General features: G+C 50.3%; 1 protein-coding gene across 2 annotated transcripts in view; it reads right to left on the bottom strand.

The window, feature by feature from the left end:
* Window positions 1-15171, bottom strand: part of LOC105469350 (nuclear prelamin A recognition factor) — a 31109-nt gene extending 15938 nt beyond the window's left edge. The window contains exons 1-4 of one of the 2 annotated variants that reach the window (XM_011720295.2): window positions 14988-15171; window positions 13613-13693; window positions 8564-8707; window positions 3926-4058 (exon numbers count right to left, since the gene is read on the bottom strand). In XM_011720295.2, the coding sequence (XP_011718597.1) occupies window positions 3926-4058; window positions 8564-8707; window positions 13613-13693; window positions 14988-15014 (385 nt within the window). In that variant the 5' untranslated portion in view covers window positions 15015-15171. Of the gene's footprint in view, window positions 1-3925; window positions 4059-8563; window positions 8708-13612; window positions 13694-14447; window positions 14502-14987 lie in introns of those variants that run through there. The other variant, XM_071081888.1, reaches the window with a different exon arrangement.
* Window positions 15172-19630: the final 4459 nt, after the last annotated feature.

Genomic DNA, 19630 nt, shown 5'->3' with positions numbered 1-19630 from the left:
ATGGTTCTTGGTGTGTTTAAAAGTACATAATGGCTGGGCATACTTTTATAATGGTTTAAATTTTTTTTTTTTTTTTTTTTTTTTTGAGACGGAGTCTCGCTGTGTCTCCCAGGCTGGAGTGCAGTGGCGTGATCTCGGCTCACTGCAAGCTCCGCCTCCCGGGTTCACGCCATTCTCCCGCCTCAGCCTCCCAAGTAGCTGAGACTACAGGCGCCCGCCACCACGCCCGGCTAGTTTTTTGTATGTTTAGTAGAGACGGGGTTTCACCATGTTAGCCAGGATAGTCTCGATCTCCTGACCTCGTGATCCACCCGCCTCGGCCTCCCAAAGTGCTGGGATTACAGGCTTGAGCCACCGCGCCCGGCCTGGTTTAAATTTTTATACTGTTTTTTTTTTTTTTTTTTTTTTTTTTTTGAGACAGTCTCACTCTGTTGCCCAGGCTGGAGTGCAGTGGCGTGATCTCGGCTCACTGCAAGCTCCGCCTCCCAGGTTCACACCATTCTCCTGCCTCAGCCTCCTGAGTAGCTGGGACTACAGGTGCCTGCCACCACGCCCGGCTAATTTTTTTGTATTTTTAGTAGAGACAGCGTTTTGGCCAGGCGTGGTGGCTCAAGCCTGTAATCCCAGCACTTTGGGAGGCCGAGATGGGCGGATCACGAGGTCAGGAGATCGAGACCATCCTGGCTAACACGGTGAAACCCCGTCTCTACTAAAATACAAAAAAAACCCCAAAAAACTAGCCGGGCTCGGTGGCGGGCGCCTGTAGTCCCAGCTACTCAGGAGGCTGAGGCAGGAGAATGGCGTAAACCCGGGAGGCGGAGCTTGCAGTGAGCTGAAATCCGGCCACTGCACTCCAGCCTGGGCGACAGAGTGAGACTCCGTCTCAAAAAAAAAAAAAAAAAAAGAGACAGCGTTTCACCGTGTTAGCAGGATGATCTCGATCTCTGACCTTGTGATCCGCCTGCCTTGGCCTCCCAAAGTGCTGGGATTACAGGCGTGGGCCACCGTGCCCAGCCTGATTTTTTTTTTTTTTTTTTTTTTTTTGTTGAGACAGTCTCGCTTTGTCGCCCAGACTGGAGTGCAGTGGCCGGATCTCAGCTTACTGCAAGCTCCGCCTCCCGGGTTCACGCCATTCTCCTGCCTCAGCCTCCCGAGTAGCTGGGACTACAGACGCCCGCCACCTCGCCCGGCTAGGTTTTTGTATTTTTTAGTAGAGATGGGGTTTCACCGTGTTAGCCAGGATGGTCTCGATCTCCTGACCTTGTGATCCGCCCGTCTCGGCCTCCCAAAGTGCTGGGATTACAGGCTTGAGCCACCGCGCCCGGCCCCAGCCTGATTTTTTTAATTTTAAATTTTTTGTTTCTTCCCCTTCCCAGGTAACAAAGCTGAGAGAAAATGCAACTAGTTATAAGAAATATTAGGCCAGGCGCAGTTGCTCATGCTTGTAATCCCAGCACTTTGGGAGGCCAAGGTGGATGGATCATGAGGTCAGGAGATCGAGACCATCCTAGCTAACATGGTGAAACCCCATCTCTACTAAAAATACAAAAAATTAGCCAGGCGTGGTGGGGGGCACCTGTAGTCCCAGCTATTCGGGAGGCTGAGGCAGAAGAATGGCGTGAACCTGGGAGGTGGAGCTTGCAGTGAGCTGAGATCGCGCCACCGCACTCCAGCCTGGGTGATGGAGTGAGACTCTGTCTCCAAAAAAAAAAAAAAAAAGAAAAAAAAAGAAATATTATAAACTTTGGGCTGGGCGCGGTGGCTCATGCCTATATTCCCAGCACTTTGGGAGGCCGAGATGGGTTGATCACGAGGTCAGGAGATCAAGACCATCCTGGCTAACATGGTGAAACCCCATCTCTACCAAAAACAAAAACAAAAAAAATTAGCCGGGTGTGGTGGTGGGGCAGGAGAATGGCGTGAACCTGGGAGGTGGAGCTTGCAGTGAGCCGAAATGGCACCACTGCACTCCCGCCTGGGCGACAGAGCGAGACTCCGTCTCAAAAAAAAAAAAAAGAAATATTATAAATTTTAAAATATTACAATAAGAAATCAATTTTACTGTGGATACATTTTATTGCTATATAATATTCCATTATATAATTTTAACAATCTATCCCCAAATAAGATATTTCATCATGAGAAAATACAGCATTTGGCAACTTTGATCTTCAGTAAAACTAACCTAACCTGAGGCTTTACGATGACAAGCATGAAGGAGCAACCTAACGTGTGTGCACCTGTTGCTATAGCCGGGTTTTGGTGGCAGCACATCATGTGCTAGATGACCAGGCCCTGTTAGAGCCCAGGCACCTAGGGAACAGGGAGCATCAGGACCCCCAGGCTGCTGCTCAGACTTCAAGCCTGTCCTGATGATCCTTATTCCAAATATCATTTTATTTCACCAGTAATTCCCAATATATCTACATCTATGTTCTTATTTAGCAGAGATGGGATCTTGCTATGTTGTCCAGGTTGGTCTCGAGCTCCTGGCCTCAAGTAATCTTCTGGTCTTGGCCTTCCAAAGTGCTGGGATTACAGGCATGAGCCACCAAACCTGACCAATATTTACAATTTTTAAAAGCCACTGTATAATAATAAACCTTTTGGCTAGGTGCGGCGGCTCATGCCTATAATCCCAGCACTTTGGGAAGCCAAGGTGGGTGGATCACGAGGTCAAGAGATTAAGACCATCCTGGCCAACATGGTGAAACATCACCTCTACTAAAAATACAAAGATTAGCTGGGTGTGGTGACAGGCACCTGTAATCCCAGCTACTCAGGGGGCTGAGGCAGGAGAATCTCTTGAACCCGGGAGGCGGAGGTTGCAGTGAGCGGAGATTGCACCATTGCACTCCAGCCTGGGGCACAAGAGTGAGACTCCATCTCAAAAAACAAACAAACAAACAACAACAACAACAAACTCTTATTTAGAAACTCACTCAGTCTTCCTTTTCTGAACTTGCACATCGACCATCACGCTATGAGGATGCTCAAGGCTGCAAAAGCCCCTCTATAAGCAAATGGAAGGAGGCAGTTCCAGTTTGACCAAAGCAGAAGACGCAGAAGCATCATCCGTCAACATTTTAGGCAGTGTTATTCCAGCGCTGATGTGGAGTTCTTTGATTATATTCTTTTTTTTTTTTTTTTTCTTTTTTTTTGGGACAGAGTCTCGCTCTGTCACCCGGGCTGGAGTGCAGTGGCCGGATCTCAGCTCACTGCAAACTCTGCCTCCCAGGTTTACGCCATTCTCCTGCCTCAGCCTCCCGTGTAGCTGGGACTACAGGCGCCCGCCACCTTGCCCGGCTAGTTTTTTGTATTTTTTTTAGTAGAGACGGGGTTTCACCTGTGTTAGCCAGGATGGTCTCGATCTCCTGACCGCGTGATCTGCCCATCTCGGCCTCCCAAAGTGCTGGGATTATAGGCTTGAGCCACTGCGCCCGGCCTAAATTTCTACCTTTCATTCATTTCTCACGTAAAGGACACAAGCCCATTCCCTTTCTGGTCTGCTCTTCAGACAGCTTCTTGGGAAACCAGACACTAATCATTTCAGAAGTGACTGTTTATCAAATACACACCCTCTGGGGGTAAGGGGTGACTTGGAGGTTGCTGGGCCAGTGTGGGAATCTCCCAGTGTCCCTGTCCGTGTTGTCAGAGGCGGTGACTGTTTGGTCCCAGAGGGGTCAGCTCCCATTGTGTAACAAAACACCCGTCTGTGCACAGCAAAGGAGAAAAGTGACACTCGTCTACCATCGATCAGAGGCTGGGTTTTCATGACACACGGGACAAGGTCTTTTTACGTTCCAAGAGACTCTTTTGGAAGTTGCTTATATACCCTGCGTCCTTGAAAAACGAACTTTAGAGATTAAAAAGAGCACTTATAAACTCGAGTTGTGCATTTCCAGTTTATCAAAAGACGACTCACCAAGACTTTTGAGGAAACCAGAGAGTCTTCTGGAAGCATCAGTTACACTGAGGTTGAATTTAGCAGCAAAATAAGGCAAAGACTGAGGACACACAGACACTACCAGCACTTTGTGCTTTGAGGTATCACACTTCTGGAAGAAGAAATAGAGAATGTCAGGTATCTGCTGATTACACAAGGAGTAAAAGTTATACATCTTAATGAGAAATTCAGAACAACGTAATGGATGGTCTATGCAAAGACTAATAAAATAGACAAACACTGGCAAACATAATTAAGGAAAAAGAAGAAAAAAATCAGGATTATGGTGAGGTCTGGGCTTCTGGTAAATATTTTTTTAGAAGTCAGGATTTACAAAATGAAACATGAGCTGGCTTCGGTGGTGTATGCCTATGGTTCCAGCTATACAGGAGGCTAACGCAGGAGGATCGCTTGAGGGTAGGAGTTCGAGACTGCAGAGCCTATAATCACACTTAGCAACAGCCACAGCCACTGTGCTCTAGCCTGGGGGACAGAGTAATACTCTGTTTCTTTTTCGTTGTTGTTTGTTTTTTGAGACAGAGTTTCACTTTTTTTTTTTTTTTTTTTTGAGACGGAGTCTTGCTCTGCCGCCCAGGCTGGGGTGCAGTGGCCGGATCTCGGCTCACTGCAAGCTCCGCCTCCCGGGTTTGCGCCATTCTCCTGCCTCAGCCTCCCGAGTAGCTGGGACTACAGGCGCCCGCCACCTCACCTGGCTACTTTTTTGTATTTTTAGTAGAGACGGGGTTTCACCGTGTTAGCCAGGATGGTCTCGATCTCCTGACCTCGTGATCCGCCCGTCTCGGCCTCCCAAAGTGCTGGGATTACAGGCTTGAGCCACCGCGCCCGGCCCAGAGTTTCACTCTTATTGCCCAGGCTAGAGTGCAGTGGTACCATCAATCTCAGCTCACTGCAACCTCCACCTCCCAGGTTCAAGTGGTTCTCCTGCCTCAGCCTCCCAAGTAGCTGGGATTATAGGGACCCGCCACCATGCCCAGCTAATTTTTTGTATTTTTAGTAGAGATGGGGTTTTGCCATATTGGGCAGCCTGGTCTCGAACTCCTGACCTTGTGATCCGCCTGCCTCGGCCTCCCAAACTGCTGGGATTACAGGCATGAGCCACCTGGCCTGGCCGATACTCTGTCTTAAAAGAGACATGACTACAGATCTAAGAGACTTTGTCAATTTCAGGAACAATGTTATATCAGTAAATGTGCATATCTGGAAAAAATAAATAATTTTAAAGGGAAAATACAAATTACAACATTGGCCAATGAATAACTGAAATTACTAAATAATAATAAAAACACACACACACTAAAATGGTATGCAGAGATGCCTCTTAAAAGTCATCAGCCCGGCTGGGAATGGTGGTTCACAGCTGTAATCCCAGAACTGTGGGAGGCTGAGGCAGAAGAATTGCTTGAACCCAGGAGGTGGAGGTTGCAGTGAAACGGAGGTTGCAGTGAGCTGAGATCGCTCCACTGCACTCCAGCCTGGGCGACAGAGCGAGACTCCAACTCAAAAAAAAAAAAAAAAAAGAAAACAAAAGTAACAAGGCCCAAGACACTTTGTGAGTAAGCCTCATCTACAAACTGTTCTAAAAAAATACTGCATAAACTAGCATAAAACCACAAGGCTATCAATATCCTTAAACCAAAACTAGACATTGGCAGTGCAATAGAAGACAGATTCAGATAAAAAGAGTCAAGGTCCGGGTGTGGTGGCTCATGCCTGTAATCCCAGCACTTTGGCAGGCTGAGGCCAGTGGATGGCCTGAGGTCAGGAGCTCGAGACCAGCCTGGCCAACAGGGAGAAACCCCATCTCTACTAAAAATACAAAAACTAGCCAGACATGGTGGTGTGCACCTGTAATCCCAGCTACTCAGGGGGCTGAGGCAGGAGAACTGCTTGAACCCAGGAGGTAGAGGTTGCAGTCAGCCAAGATCGCACCACTGCGCTCAAGCCTGGGCGACAGAGCGAGACTCCATCTCAAAAAAGAATAAAGAAATAGACACGTAGCAGGAGGGTGGGGTGGAAGTAAAGGGAGAAAAAAAAAAAAAGAAGGCCAGGTACAGTGGCTCATACCTGTAATACCAGCACTTTGGGAGGCCAAGGCGGGTGGATCACTTGAGGCCAGCAATTCAAGACCAGCCTGGCCAACATGGTGAAGGCCAAAAAAAAGAAATGGACGCACATCCATCAATATATGAGAGAGACAGGATATTTCAGGTCAACGGGGGAAGAAGAGAAGATGCTGGAACAATTTGACTTTTTCGAATAGAAAAGAATGTATCTGGCTGGGCATGGTGGCTCACGCCTGTAATCCCAGAACTTTGGGAGGCCAAGGCGAGCAGATCACTTGAGGTCAGAAGTTTGAGACCAGCCTGGCCAACATGATGAAACCCTGTCTCTATTAAAAATACAAAAATTAGCTGGGCATGGTGGCACATGCCTTTAATCCCAGCTACTTGAGAGGCTGAGGTAGGAGAATTGCTTGAATCCAGGAAGGAGAGGTTGCAGTAAGCTGAGATCACACCACTGCACCCCAGCCTGGAAGACAGTGAGACTCCATCTCAAAAAAGAAAAAAACAGAGAAAGAATGTATCCACATCTCACACTGTACTAAAATATAAGTTGTAGACTGGACAAGCAGCATAAGATAAAATATAAACTGTCAATAAACATAATCTGCGGCAACCAACTTCTCTAAATAAGCAGGAAAATGCAAATAAGATACAATTTTCTATGCATCAGGTTGGAAAAACCTGAATTTGATATTGAATGCGACCAGGATGGCTGCACACAGCTGTTTGCCCATATCACTTAGGGAAGTATAAAGTGACACAGACACTTTCAAGAGTGTTTTTGCAAAAACCGTTGATACCACAGAATTAAGTCTCTAGTAGTCTGCAAAGCTGCATCCACTAAGTCTGTACGACATAACAAAATGGCTGAAGCCATTCTGTTCCCTGAAAGGCCAAGGGTGAGCAGGTGGGGACGGGTATGCATGGCGAACCTGGCTGATGGGGGTGGCATCTCCTGGTTCAGACCATCCTAACCAGGCAGCCTGCTGCTTGCTAATGGAGCTCCCGTGCAACTGCATGTAAGTCAGCGTGCACCCAGACACGACGAATGCGGGCAACACAAAGGACATGTGTCTCTATCTGCATGCGTGATCTAGGTCATGCATGGTGGTCGACGCCTGTAATCCCAGCACTTTGGGAGGCTGAGGCAGGAGGATTGCTTGAGCACAGGAGTTCAGGACCAGTCTAGGCAACATGGCAAAACCCCATCTCTACAAATAATACAAAAATTAGGCAGGTGTGATAGCACGCATCTGTGGTCCCAGCTGCTCTGGAGGCTACAGGGAGCCTCCGGAGGTGGGAGGATCACCTGAGTCTTCCCACTGAGCCAAAACTGCACCACTGCCCTCCAGCCTGGGTGAGACCCTGTCTCAAAAAGAAAAATACTGTGATCTAATCGATGCTGGATGACTTGTCCAGAAGATGCCATGGGGGTAAATGGCAAACGTGAGAAGGCTCCTTGGCTGTCCCCTATGCCACCACACTTAAGCCAGTCAGTGTTTCTTGAGGCCCCTACCTTGCTCTAGCACACTACCTACTGTGAATGGGCTCCTACACCCTGGGCGGGGTAAGATGCCGATGCTTCCTTTGGAGGTGACAGCATGGAAACCAGGAAGTGCTTTTCAACCTCATCTGCCTTTGTCTCTTTCTCTTTCACCTGTGATATGGTTTGGCCCTGTGTCCCCACCCAAATCTCATGTGAAACTGAAGGCTGGGCCTGGCGGGAGGTGACTGGGTCATGGGGGCAGATCTCCCACTTGCTCTTCTCGTGACAGTGAGTCCTCACAAGATCTGGTTGCTTACAAGGGTGGAGTACCTCCCCCTTCAGTTGCTCGCTCCTGCTGCCACGTGAAGACATGCTTGCTTCCCCTTGGCCCTTCTGCCATGATCGTTTCCTGAGGCCTCCCCAGCCGTGTCTCCTGTAGAGCCTGTGGAACTGTGAGTCAATCAAACCTCTCTGCTTTATAAATTACCCAGTGTCAGGTAGTTCTTTGCAGCACTGTGAGAACGGACTAATACAACCTATCCACGGAAAGACAAGTGGCACCTCTAGTTCTGTAGAGGAGGTCTGCAGGGACGAGCTGAAGGAAGGAGCTTTGGGAATTTTTACTTCCTTGGAGTGTCTCTGCCTTGCCCCAAGCTGGTCGGTCTATTAGAACATAACTCTCGTGTCCGACAGCGTGCAGCAGAGGCAGGACAGCAGGAGCTCCGGCTCTGTGCTGCCCGCATGATCACCAACACCCGTGTTACCAGACCTCACCAGGCAGAGGCCCTGCTTAAGCCACAGGAGCCTGAGGGGTGGTGCCAGCCCCCCACTACTGCCTGAGCATCATTAAGGGAGCATGAAATTGTGCAGGGATTTTGCTCTTGATGGAGAGGATTGGAAAAAGGTCAAAGCGGGACGTTAGCAACACCGGGAAAAGGCTGAGATGTGCATCGGCTGTCCCAGCAGAGGCTTCTGTACAGGAAGCCAGGACTCCCCTCGACCTCCAGGCCGGCTCCCCAGCATCAGCAAATGCCCTGAATGCCTTACCTTGTTAAGGTTCAGAACGCGGAAGAAGTCCTTGGCATTTTGCTGGGAAAGCTGGACTCCTTCCTCTGCAGTCACGCAGCTGTCACATGCCAGGCAGTCACTCAAAAATATCCTGGCATCAGCCAGCTTGTGGAATTCTCCCTTCTATGAAAGGAAGGTAACGTTTCAGCATGCTTATTCAACAAATACTCTTTAATGTGCTTTTTTAGGGAGGGTAATACCCATATACGAATTCACAGTAAACACCGGAGACAATACCAGGGTCCAGGCCTGGTGCTCAAGGGGTTAGAAGCAGGACAGTCTCTGCCACTGAGCAGCTCAAGGTGGTAGAGGGACACAGGACACAGGGCCCAGCCCACGATGACACTAGGGAACCATGCAGATGACAAAGGTGGAACCCAGCCCTAGCACCATCATGTGGTAGGAAGTAAATGACCCCTGTGTTCTGGAAGCTGACCCCACTGGCCCTTCCCTCCTCCTAGACCCCTTCCTCTTTGGTGCCTGTGATCCAGCCCTCTGACTGCTCCTCTAGCTCTGTGCTCCCTAAGCTTACCATCCCACAGCTCCCTGAGGCCACCCACAGCCCTGGCCTCTCCCTCAAGGCTCAGAACTTTACAACTCAGTGCTGGCTCTGGGTTTGCACTTGGACATGTAACAAGATGCTCATCCTGACCTGGATGTAGAGTCACTCTTTGATCCCTTCCAGCCTCTCCTTCCTGATTGGCCCTTGTGTCCCCCAACATCTGCTAAAACATAAACTACACCTCTGCTCTGCTCAGACAGCCGCCCCTCACACAGAGGGCCTGAGCAAAGCCAGTGGCCCCTGTCTGCCTGGGTCCCATCACAGCCCTCTTGGTCTCCACACGTCCCGCCCCACTGGCCCTTGCTGCTCTCACCATCCCTCTGCATGAAGCGACCTCTAAGAGTCCCAGGCTCACCCTGGGTGGCCTTCAGCAGAGAGGATGTCCAACACCTGCTGAAACAGCGCCACTCCCTCACTCGTCTCTTCCCTCCCGACCCATCTGTACTCATGTTGCTGACTGCTGGCAGGAGTCTGTCCCTCCTCGCTAAAATGTAAGCCCATGAAAGCTCGAACACTGTCTGTTCTCCTGTTCCCCAGCACCTCCAAGAGGTACTGCACACAGATAATGCTCAATAAATAACTGGTGGATGAACACACGAATACTCTGACGCTTACAGGAGTAATGTCAATAAATTACAGAAGCTCCTCAGGTAGTCCATGCATTTGTTTTTCTTTAAAACATGATCTGACAGGAGGCAGCTGGGGATGTCCCCCTCCTTCCATAGTGTGCTGTGAACGGCAGCTCAGGTGTCACCTCTGCCTCCTGTCTATGCATGACCCCATGTCTCCGTGCAGCCCACTCCCCCTGGGATCCTGTTCTGCTGCAGATGGGCACTAAGGGCAGATGGGCACTCAGGGCAGATGGGCACTCCGGGCAGATGGGCACTTTGGGCAGATGGGCACTCAGGGCAGATGGGCACTCGGCAGATGGGCACTCAGGGCAGATGGGCACTCCGGGCAGATGGGCACTCCGGGCAGATGGGCACTCGGCAGATGGGCACTCCGGGCAGATGGGCACTCCGGGCAGATGGGCACTCAGGGCAGATGGGCACTCTGGGCAGATGGGCACTCAGGGCAGATGGGCACTCAGGGCAGATGGGCTCTCAGGAGGTCCACATGGGGCTCAAGAGTTTGTGCTTCTAAGAAGTTCCAAGTGGGTTGAAGCTACTGCTCCACTCCAAACGTCTGGTGCCCACAGCTGCGTGAATTCTGCCTCCACAGCCCATCCAGATCGAGGTGCCCATGACCAAACTGCACCCCTCGCCCAGCAGTGCCTCCTCCCTGCCTTGCCACCAGACACGTTGTGTATAACTCAGTCCTTCCATAAGGTTTCATGGTCCAGGTCTTATTCCCTCCTCATTTGTCACATTCTTTCTTCTTATTCCTGCTGCCTTCCACATTCCTGCATTCTGCAGAAGCCCTGTTCCCTTTTATCAGGCCCGCCGGCCTCACTCTGCCCAGGGCAGCCCTGCCACCTGCACTTCCGGCAGAGTGCTCTCCTCACCAAACCCCAGACTCACACACTGTAGAAGGCCCAGTGTCTGTGGAGCTAAAACTGCACTCTCTTCCCTGCACTATGTCCTCTGTTCTGTCTTTACCACTCTGGCAGACTTGCCCAGGCCCACCACCTCTGCCTAGGCTCTCAAAGCTACCACCCAAGTGGCTCCCTGCAATTCTTCCCCCTACTCTAGCCAGCTTAAGTCGGTTACCTCCATCACCTGCCCTAAAACAAACACCTGAGTCATCCCCTCACAGTCTCCACAGCTCTGCACTGTCACTGACCTGGCCAAGGGGAGCCACTGTCTCTCCCTAGAGCATGTCTGTCCACACCCTCCTCTTGCCTGGTGCCAGTGCCCTTCCCTAGACTCCCACCCTGAATTCTGACTACTCTTCAGGGTCCACTCCACTAACCCTAACCCAACTCCTCTCACCCTGTGTCTATCACTGACCTGGAAGAGCGCCCGCTTAGGCTGTGTACACACGTTATCTCATCCTCACCACAGTCCTGGGAGGGAAGTAACCCTACTCCCCAGGCCTCTGATAAAGAAATGAGACTCACAGGGCTTAGATATCTGTCCAAGATGTCACAACCAGAGGGCAGGCGACGGAGGCCCCTGGGGCCGGCCATTTAAGCGCACTGGCCCCAGCTGCCTCCAGGACTCCAATGCACCCTACCTCTCTTCTGCCTGTGGCCAGCTCTTTGAGTGCTTGTCTCAGGCCCTGTTGCTCCCTAAGCCCCACAGTCCCCACAGCACACAGGGCAACCAGAAAACCTCTCAGATTAAACGTATCAGGACTACTAAACTTAAGGAAAAAATATGCTTCTGCCATATTGCCAACTCTCCATTTATAAATTGGTACCAGTACTTTCTAAGGGTAGAATGACCTCAACCTCTCCCAACATCTTTCACTCAGTAAAACAGGGATAATGGCCAGGCTTACAGGTAATGCTTCTTCTGAGCATGAAATGAGACTGTATGTAAAATGACATTCTTTTTTTTGAGACGGAGTCTCACTCTGTCACCCAGGCTGGAGTGCAGTGGTGTGATCTCCGCTCACCGCAAACTCCGCCTCCTGGGTTCAAGGGATTCTCTTGCCTCAGGCTCCTGAGTAGCTGGAATTACAGGCATGCACACTACGCCCAGCTAATTTTGTACTTTTAGTAGAGATGGGGTTTATCCATGTTGGTCAGGCTGATCTTGAACTCCCAACCTCAGGTGATCCATCCGTCTCGGCCTCCCAAAGTGTTGGGATTACAGATGTGAGCCAACATGCCTGGCCATAAAATCACATTCTTGAGAGCCAGGCTCAGGGTATGTATCCAATAAACAGAAACCATCACTACTAGCTAAGGATAATTTAAAAACAAGAACTGAATTAGAAAAGAGGCCAGGTGCAGTGGCTCATGCCTCTAATCCCAGCACTTTGGGAGGCCGAGGCACGTGGATCACCTGAGGTCAGGAGTTTGAGAACAGCCTGACCAACATGGTTTCACCCCGTCTCTACTAAATACAAAAAATTAGCTGGGCGTGGTGGTGCACGCCTGGAATCCCAGCTACTTGGGAGGCTAAGGCAGGAAAATCTCTTTAACCTGGGAGGCGGAGGTTGCAGTGAACCAAGATCGCACCGCTGCAATCCAGCCTGGGCAACAGGAGGCAGACTCTGTCTCAAAAAAAAAAGAAAGAAAAAAAAAGGAAACCATTAAAAAAAATTAACTATAGAATCATGAAATTTGAGTTATTTTATAAATTACCTATCTCAATACTCATTTTATAGAATGGAGCTTACTATTAAAAAATATTCAGCTGGGACTGAGTATAGTAGCTCATGCCTATAATCCCAGCAATTTGGGAGGCTGAGGCAGGAGGATCACTTGAGCCCAGGAGTTCAAGACCAGCCTGGGCAACATAATGGAACTCCATCTCTACAAAAAAATTAAAATAAAAAAAAAATTAGCTGGGCACGGTGGTGCATACCAGCAGTCCCAGCTACTAGGGAGGCTGAGGCAGGAGAATCACTTGAGCCTCGGAGGTCGAGGCTGCAGTGAGCCATACAGTGAGCCACTGCACTCCAGCCTGGGTGACAGTGAGACCCTGTCTCAAAAGGGGAAAAAAAAAAATTCAAAGAAGAAATCCAATATTACACCACGTTTTCTTTGTTCCCAATGCAGTGTGTTTTGGCATGGGTGTGTTCTGAGAAGACAGGCCTTGTGCCACCGATGGACTGTCTCACACATGTCTTTATTAGCCCCTTCAAGTTTATTTCAGTCTTGGAGACGGAGTCTCGCTCTGTCACCTGGGCTGGAATGCAGTGGCACGATCTCGGCTCACTGCAAGCTCCACCGCCCAGGTTCACGCCATTCTTCTGCCTCAGCCTCCCGAGTAGCTGGGACTACAAGTGCCAACCACCACGCCTGGCTAATTTTTTGTATTTTTAGTAGAGATGAGGTTTCACTGTGTTAGCCAGGATGGTCTCAATCTCCTGACCTGATGATCCGCCTGTCTCAGCTTCCCAAAGTTCTGGGATTACAGGCGTGAGCCACCACGCTCAGCCTATTTCAGTCTTTTTTTTGGGGACAGAGTCTCCCTCTGTTGCCCAGGCTCGAGTACAAGGGTGCAGTCTCAGCTCACTGCAAACTCTGTCTCCCAGGGTCAAGCGATTCTCCTGCCTCGGCCTCCTGAGTAGCTGAGATTACAGATGTGCACCACCATACCTGGATAATTTTTGTATTTTTAGCAGAGATAAGGTTTCACCATGTTGGCCAGGCTGGTTTCAAACTCCTAACCTCAAGTGATCCACCCACTTCGGCCTCCCAAAGTGCTGGGATTACAGGCGTGAGCCACTACGCCCGGCCGTACTTCAGTCTTCTCTAAAGCAGTGATGTGCATGGTGCTGTGAGCCCCCAAAGAGAAAAACAGCAGCAGCATTTTACTCTGGGTTGATATAAAACTGAAAAATCTACTTGCCTCTCCATTTTCCTGGGCTGGACTCGGTGCATCGGCTGACACATTCTCTTGGTCATCAGTTTTTGTTTTCTTACTACATTCCTTAAAAAAGCAAAGGAACATTATTAATGAACTTTTAATTCGTCTCCATTAAGAAAATGTGCATACTCTGACCAATGAAGCTCATGTATTTCTATCTTCTTTTAAATTAATTAATTTATTTTTTAGACAGAGTCTCACTCTCACCCAGGCTGGAGTGCAGGGGCACAATCTCGGCTCACTGCAGTCTCTTCCTCCCGGGTTGAAACGATGCTCCTGCCTCAGCCTCCCGAGTAGCTGGCATTATAGGTATGCACCATCACGCCCGGATAATTTTGTATTTTTAGTACAGACCGAGTTTTGCCATGTTGGTCACGATGGTTTTGAACTGCTGACCTCAGGTAATCCACCTGCCTCGGCCTCCCGAAGTGCTGGGATTACAGGCGTGCACTGCCACACCTGGCTAATTTTTGTATTTTTAGTAGAGAGGGGGTTTCACCATGTTGGCCAGGCTGGTCTCGAACTCCTGACCTCAGGTGATCCACCCGCCGAGGCCTCCCCTCCCAAGATGCTGGGATAACAGGCGTGAGCCACCGCGCCTGGCCTTCTATCCTTTCTAGTGAAACAAAAGCGCACGTACTTAAGATCACACACACATCTCTATTGTCTGCAATAATAAAAAAGCAGAAGCAACAGTAGCCTCCCCTATATAGGTGAATTCCCCCGGACGCAGGTGTCCTTAGAATACGACGCAGCCACCACCGGGGATGAACGACCCATTGAACGCTCGGAAGCCTCCTGCCACGGTGTCACGCACAGAAGAGCCAGCCACAGAGCAGCATCCACGGGAGCCCATTTCGGCAAAAACAGCTACAAACCCCACTGCGTGCGCTGCGCGGTGGTTGCCACGGCCTGGAGACAAGCGCGGAAGGCGCCGGTCAGCAGCCGTCACTGCTTCCGCCCCTGCACCGGCTGCTCGGTGACCCTCAGCGGGACAGGTTCGAAAACGCCTAAAATCCCCTCGGAACGCTTCTGATCATTCCCGCCACGACCGGCGTTTACTCGGACTGTGCCGCGCGGCACGAGAGGCTCGGTCTCCGTTCGTTTCCGCGCTTCGCGGGCGTGGGAAAGATGGACAAGTTCAGGGAGAACCGCTAAGACCGAGCCCGCCCCACAGCGCAGCGGACCCCGCGCCGGCCGCCTCCACGCCGGGCGGGCCCAGGGTGCTGAGGCCGGGGAAGCCCTGAAGAGCCCTGAGGCGAGCAAGCGGCGGGCCCGGGCCGCCAACCTCCGCCGCCCAGAGAGAGCCCCACGGGACAGGCACCGGGCGCGCGCCTCCCGGGCCCGCGGCGCTCACCTTGCGCGTGCAGTGCTCACACTTCATCTGGAGCGCTGCGGGCGGGAGGCCGGGCGCCTCGGCCTGAGGGAAGCACCGGGAGACTGGGACACCGCCGCCCGCCGCCCGCGGCCCTTTGTTGTCCTGCCCCGACGCGGCCTCACCCCCCACGGCCGCACTCGGCCAATGAGAGCATCCGGAGAGGACAAGCCGCACCCCTGGGCCAATAGGATTCCCCACCCCTACGGCTTTGTCTAGGCCAATGACAGTGTCGAGAAGGGGCGGGCCAGGCCCCAGAGCCAATCGGAGTGCGCGGGGCGGAGCGCAGCTTCACTCCACGTACGGCGCCGCGGGGACCGGGTTCTAGCGCCGGTTTCCGCTTCTCGCGGGTCCTGCGTCGGCGGTGGCGGCCAAGCGGCGTTCACCAGGGAGTCGGTGAGCGCGCGGACTGTCCTGAGGCCAAGCCGTGGCCGTTCCAGGGTGCTCGGTCCGGTGGTCACGGGGCCTGGAGGCCGCGGCCGGGCTCGCTCAGCCAGCTTGGCATCGGACACTCGCCTTACTCGTGGCTCCCGACGGGGCGAGCCGGGGGCACAGCTCTCGTCCGCCGCCATCACCGCTTCACTTCGTGTCACGTAGGCCCAGCGGAGTAGCAGCGCGCATGCGCGGCCTGCCTCGCAGTAACCACGTGACGGACCCGGAAGCACGAGGGCAGATGCTAAATGATGGCCTTTTGACATTTGCGTGCGTTCATGGTGGATAATTTTACGAAGTACATTGGTTTGGAACCTTACAGTTTACAAAGTAAAGAATAACACTTACTCCTCCAAGAAATGGATTTCAGTTAAGCAAAATGGCTTAATGGTAGTGTTGGACTCCTCTGCTAATTATAAACATTTTATGAAATCAGTGTATGTGTATTACAGAAATCAGAAATGAGAAATAAGAACATGTCTGGAAGAGTGTGACATAAGAAAAATAACTTGTAGTCATATTTAACAGACACCAGCAGTTCTCAGGATTCCCCATGTTAGAGCCTTTCTTCCTGTCCTCTGAGAAGTGAAAATGAAATCCAAAGACCCCCAACTGACTGCACGAACCCCCTACTGGCTAAGGAGATCCCAGAGTTACCTTGAAGATAGTTCTCAGCCATGACAGATGGGAGGTGAGACACCTGTTATTACGGGCGGCCCTTGGCTGACGACCATTAGGTTTTCTTTGCTAAGAGCTTGACGGAAACCAGCCCTTTCGAAAGACTCCACCGCTGATAACCCTCCCATTTGCAGTTCCAGCGCAATTGACCAGTATTCCTTACTGATAAGAGATCACACTAACCATGGAGTGCTTCTGGCCAGATGACATGACCCTCATGAAGGGGCCTGAAGCTTCACTGTGGTTGTGTATGTTTCTCTCTTCAAAAATATTCATGACGCCTCCTGTAGCTTGCTAAATATGTATATTTACACACTACTCTGCAAAGATTCCTGTTCCTTTTGCCCCTCCCTGGAAGTGTCTGTTTCTGGCTTCTGGCCAGAGGCAGTGCTTCCCTGCCTGTCAAAATGGCCACCCTGCAGGCTGAAATCCTTTATGAGAAATAAAGCTCTCCTTTCCGAATGTATGAATCTCATCATTCTTCAGCTTGTCATTGACCGTCAGGTTCTTCCTGCCCGCTGTACAGACAAAAAGTCAATTCATCAAGATTGCAGCACGACAGGAAAAGAATTTAATTGACACCTGGCAGGCCACACAGGAGACAGAGTTATTACTCAAATCAGTCTCTCCAAAGGCTCAGCGTTTAGGGTTTTTTATGGACAATTTGGTGGGCAGGGGACTAGGGAATGGGTGCTGCTGACTGACTGGGGATGAAATCATAAAGGTGTGTGGAAAATGGTCGTCAAGCACTGAGTCTGCCTCAGGCTGGGGCCACAGGAACCAGTTGAGTCCTGAGTCACAGGTTGGGGTGGGTTCACTCTGAAAAACATCTCAAAAAGCCAATCTTAGGTTCTGCAATACTGATATTATCTATAGGTGCAATTCGGGAAGTTGCAAATCTTGTGACCTCTGGCTACATGAATCCTGAGAAGTAAGGGATTGTAGAAACCAGGCCTACATTTTAGCAGAGTTCAGGCCCCTCCCACAATCCTAAACTTGTGGCCTTTCATTAGCCTTACAAAGGCAGTTTCAGCCCCAGAAGAGGGACGTGATAGTTTTAGGAAGGGACTATTATCATCCTTGCTTCAAAGTTAAACCATAAATTCCTCCCAAAGCTCCTGAAATTAGCTTGGCTTATGCCCAGGAATAACCAAGGACAGCTTGGATGTCAGAAAGAAGATGGAATTAACTATGTGAAATTTCTCTTTTTTTTTTTTTGAGACAGGGTCTCACTCTGTCACTCAGGCTGGAGAGCAGTGGTGTGATCACAGCTCACTGCAGCCTCAACCTCTTTGGCTCAAGTAATGTTTCCACCTCAGCCCTGCTGGGTAGCTGGGACTACAGCTCGTACCACCATGCATGGCTAAGTTTTAAGCTTTTTGTAGATACAGGGTCTCCCCATGTTGCCCCGGCTGTTCTTGAATTCCTGGGCCCAAGTGATCCACCTCAGCCTCCCAAAGTGCTGGGATTACAGGTGTGAGCCACTGCACCCAGCCTCTCTCACTGCCTTAATCTCTGCAAAGGTAGTTTCAAGTTGACACTTCAATGTTGAGGCCGGGCACAGTGGCTCACGACTGTAATCCCAGCACTTTGGGAGACCGAGGCAGGTGCATCAGTTGAGGTCAGGAGTTTGACACCAGTCTGGCCAACATGGTGAAACCCCATCTCTACTAAAAATACAAAAATTGGCCGGGAGCGGTGGCTCAAGCCTGTAATCCCAGCACTTTGGGAGGCCGAGACAGGCGGATCACGAGGTCAGGAGATCGAGACCATCCTGGCTAACCCGGTGAAACCCCGTCTCTACTAAAAAATACAAAAAACTAGCCGGGTGAGGTGGCGGGCGCCTGTAGTCCCAGCTACTCGGGAGGCTGAGGCAGGAGAATGGCCTAAACCCGGGAGGTGGAGCTTGCAGTGAGCTGAGATCCAGCCACTGCACTCCAGCCTGCGTGACAGAGCGAGACTCCGTCTCAAAAAAAAAAAAAAAATACAATAATGGACTGGGCACGGTGGCTCATGCCTGTAAGCCCAGCACTTTGGGAAGCCGAGGTGGGCGGATCACAAGGTCAAGAGATCGAGACCATCCTGGCTAACATGGTGAAACTTTGTCTCTACTAGACTCCATCTCAAAAAAAAAAAAAAAAATTAGCCAGCTATGGTGGTGGGTGCCTGTAATCGCAGCTACTTGGGAGGCTGAGGCAGGAGAATCGCTTGAACCCAGGAGGTGGAGGTTGCAGTGAGCCAAGATCATGCCACTGGACTCCAGCCTGGGTGACGGAATGAGACTTCATCTCAAAAAAAAAAAAAATTATTATTTATAGTTTTCAGTTTGTATAGATTTTTACAAATGCATCAGTGAAATTCAGGAAGTCTCAACCCTCTAGATTACTCAAATTCATGTCAACATCTCTCAGAAAACATCTCCCCTCAACTTCAGCTTAAATAAAAGGATAATTTTAGGTTGTCATTTCTATAGCTTTTTGGTTAATGTTTTAAAAACATAACTGGCCAGGTGTGGTGGCTCACGCCCGTAATTCCAGCACTTTGGGAGGCTGAGGTGGGTGGATTGCCTGAGGTCAGGTTTGTTTGAGACCAGCCTGGCCAACATGATGAAACCCCATCTCTACTAAAAATACAAAAATTAGCTGCGTGTGGTGGTGGGTGCCTGTAATCCCAGCTACTTGGGAGGCTGAGGCAGGAGAATCAGTTGAATCCGGGAGGCGGAGGTTGCAGTGAGCCAAGACCATGTCATTGCACTCCAGCCTGGGCAACAAGAGCAAAACTCCATCTCTAAAATATAAATAAGTAAATAAATATAAAAACATAACTGTAATATGGTTGAAAGAACAAATTATGGCCTGGTGCAGAGGCTCATGCCTGTAAACCCAGCACTTTCAGAGGCCAAGGTGGGAGGACTGCCTGAGCTTAGGAGTTCGTGACCAGCCTGGACAACACGGTGAAAACCCATCTCTAATAAAATACAAAAAATTAGCCAGACGTGGTGGCGCACACCTGTAGTCCCAGCTGCTCAGGAGACTGAGGCAGAATTGCTTGAACCTGGGAGGCAGAGGTTGCAGTGAGCTGAGATCGCACCACTGCACTCCAGCCTGGGCAACAAGGCAAGACTCTGTCTCAAAAAAAAAGTAAAAAAAAAAAAAGAACAAATTACAATCACCTAATTTTTTTTAATCAAATAGCCAATGTCCAGTTTTCCCCATTTTCTCACAATTTTTTTTACAGTTTGTTTAAATCAGGATCTACATAAGGTCTAGTATGTTCTATTACTCTATATTACAATTGATTCATATGTTTCTTTTTTTTTTTTTTTTTTTTTTTTTTTTGAGACGGAGTCTTGCTCTGTCACCCAGGCTGGAGTGCAGTGGCCGGATCTCAGCTCACTGCAAGCTCCGCCTCCCGGGTTCACGCCATTCTCCTGCCTCAGCCTCCCGAGTAGCTGGGACTACAGGCGCCTGCCACCTCGCCCGGCTAAGTTTTTGTATTTTTAGTAGAGACGGGGT

The sequence above is a fragment of the Macaca nemestrina genome, chromosome 17 (assembly GCF_043159975.1).
Source record: "Macaca nemestrina isolate mMacNem1 chromosome 17, mMacNem.hap1, whole genome shotgun sequence".
NCBI lineage: Eukaryota > Metazoa > Chordata > Mammalia > Primates > Cercopithecidae > Macaca > Macaca nemestrina.
Note: the sequence above shows the minus strand (reverse complement) of the source record. Positions and strands in the feature narration are given on the sequence as shown.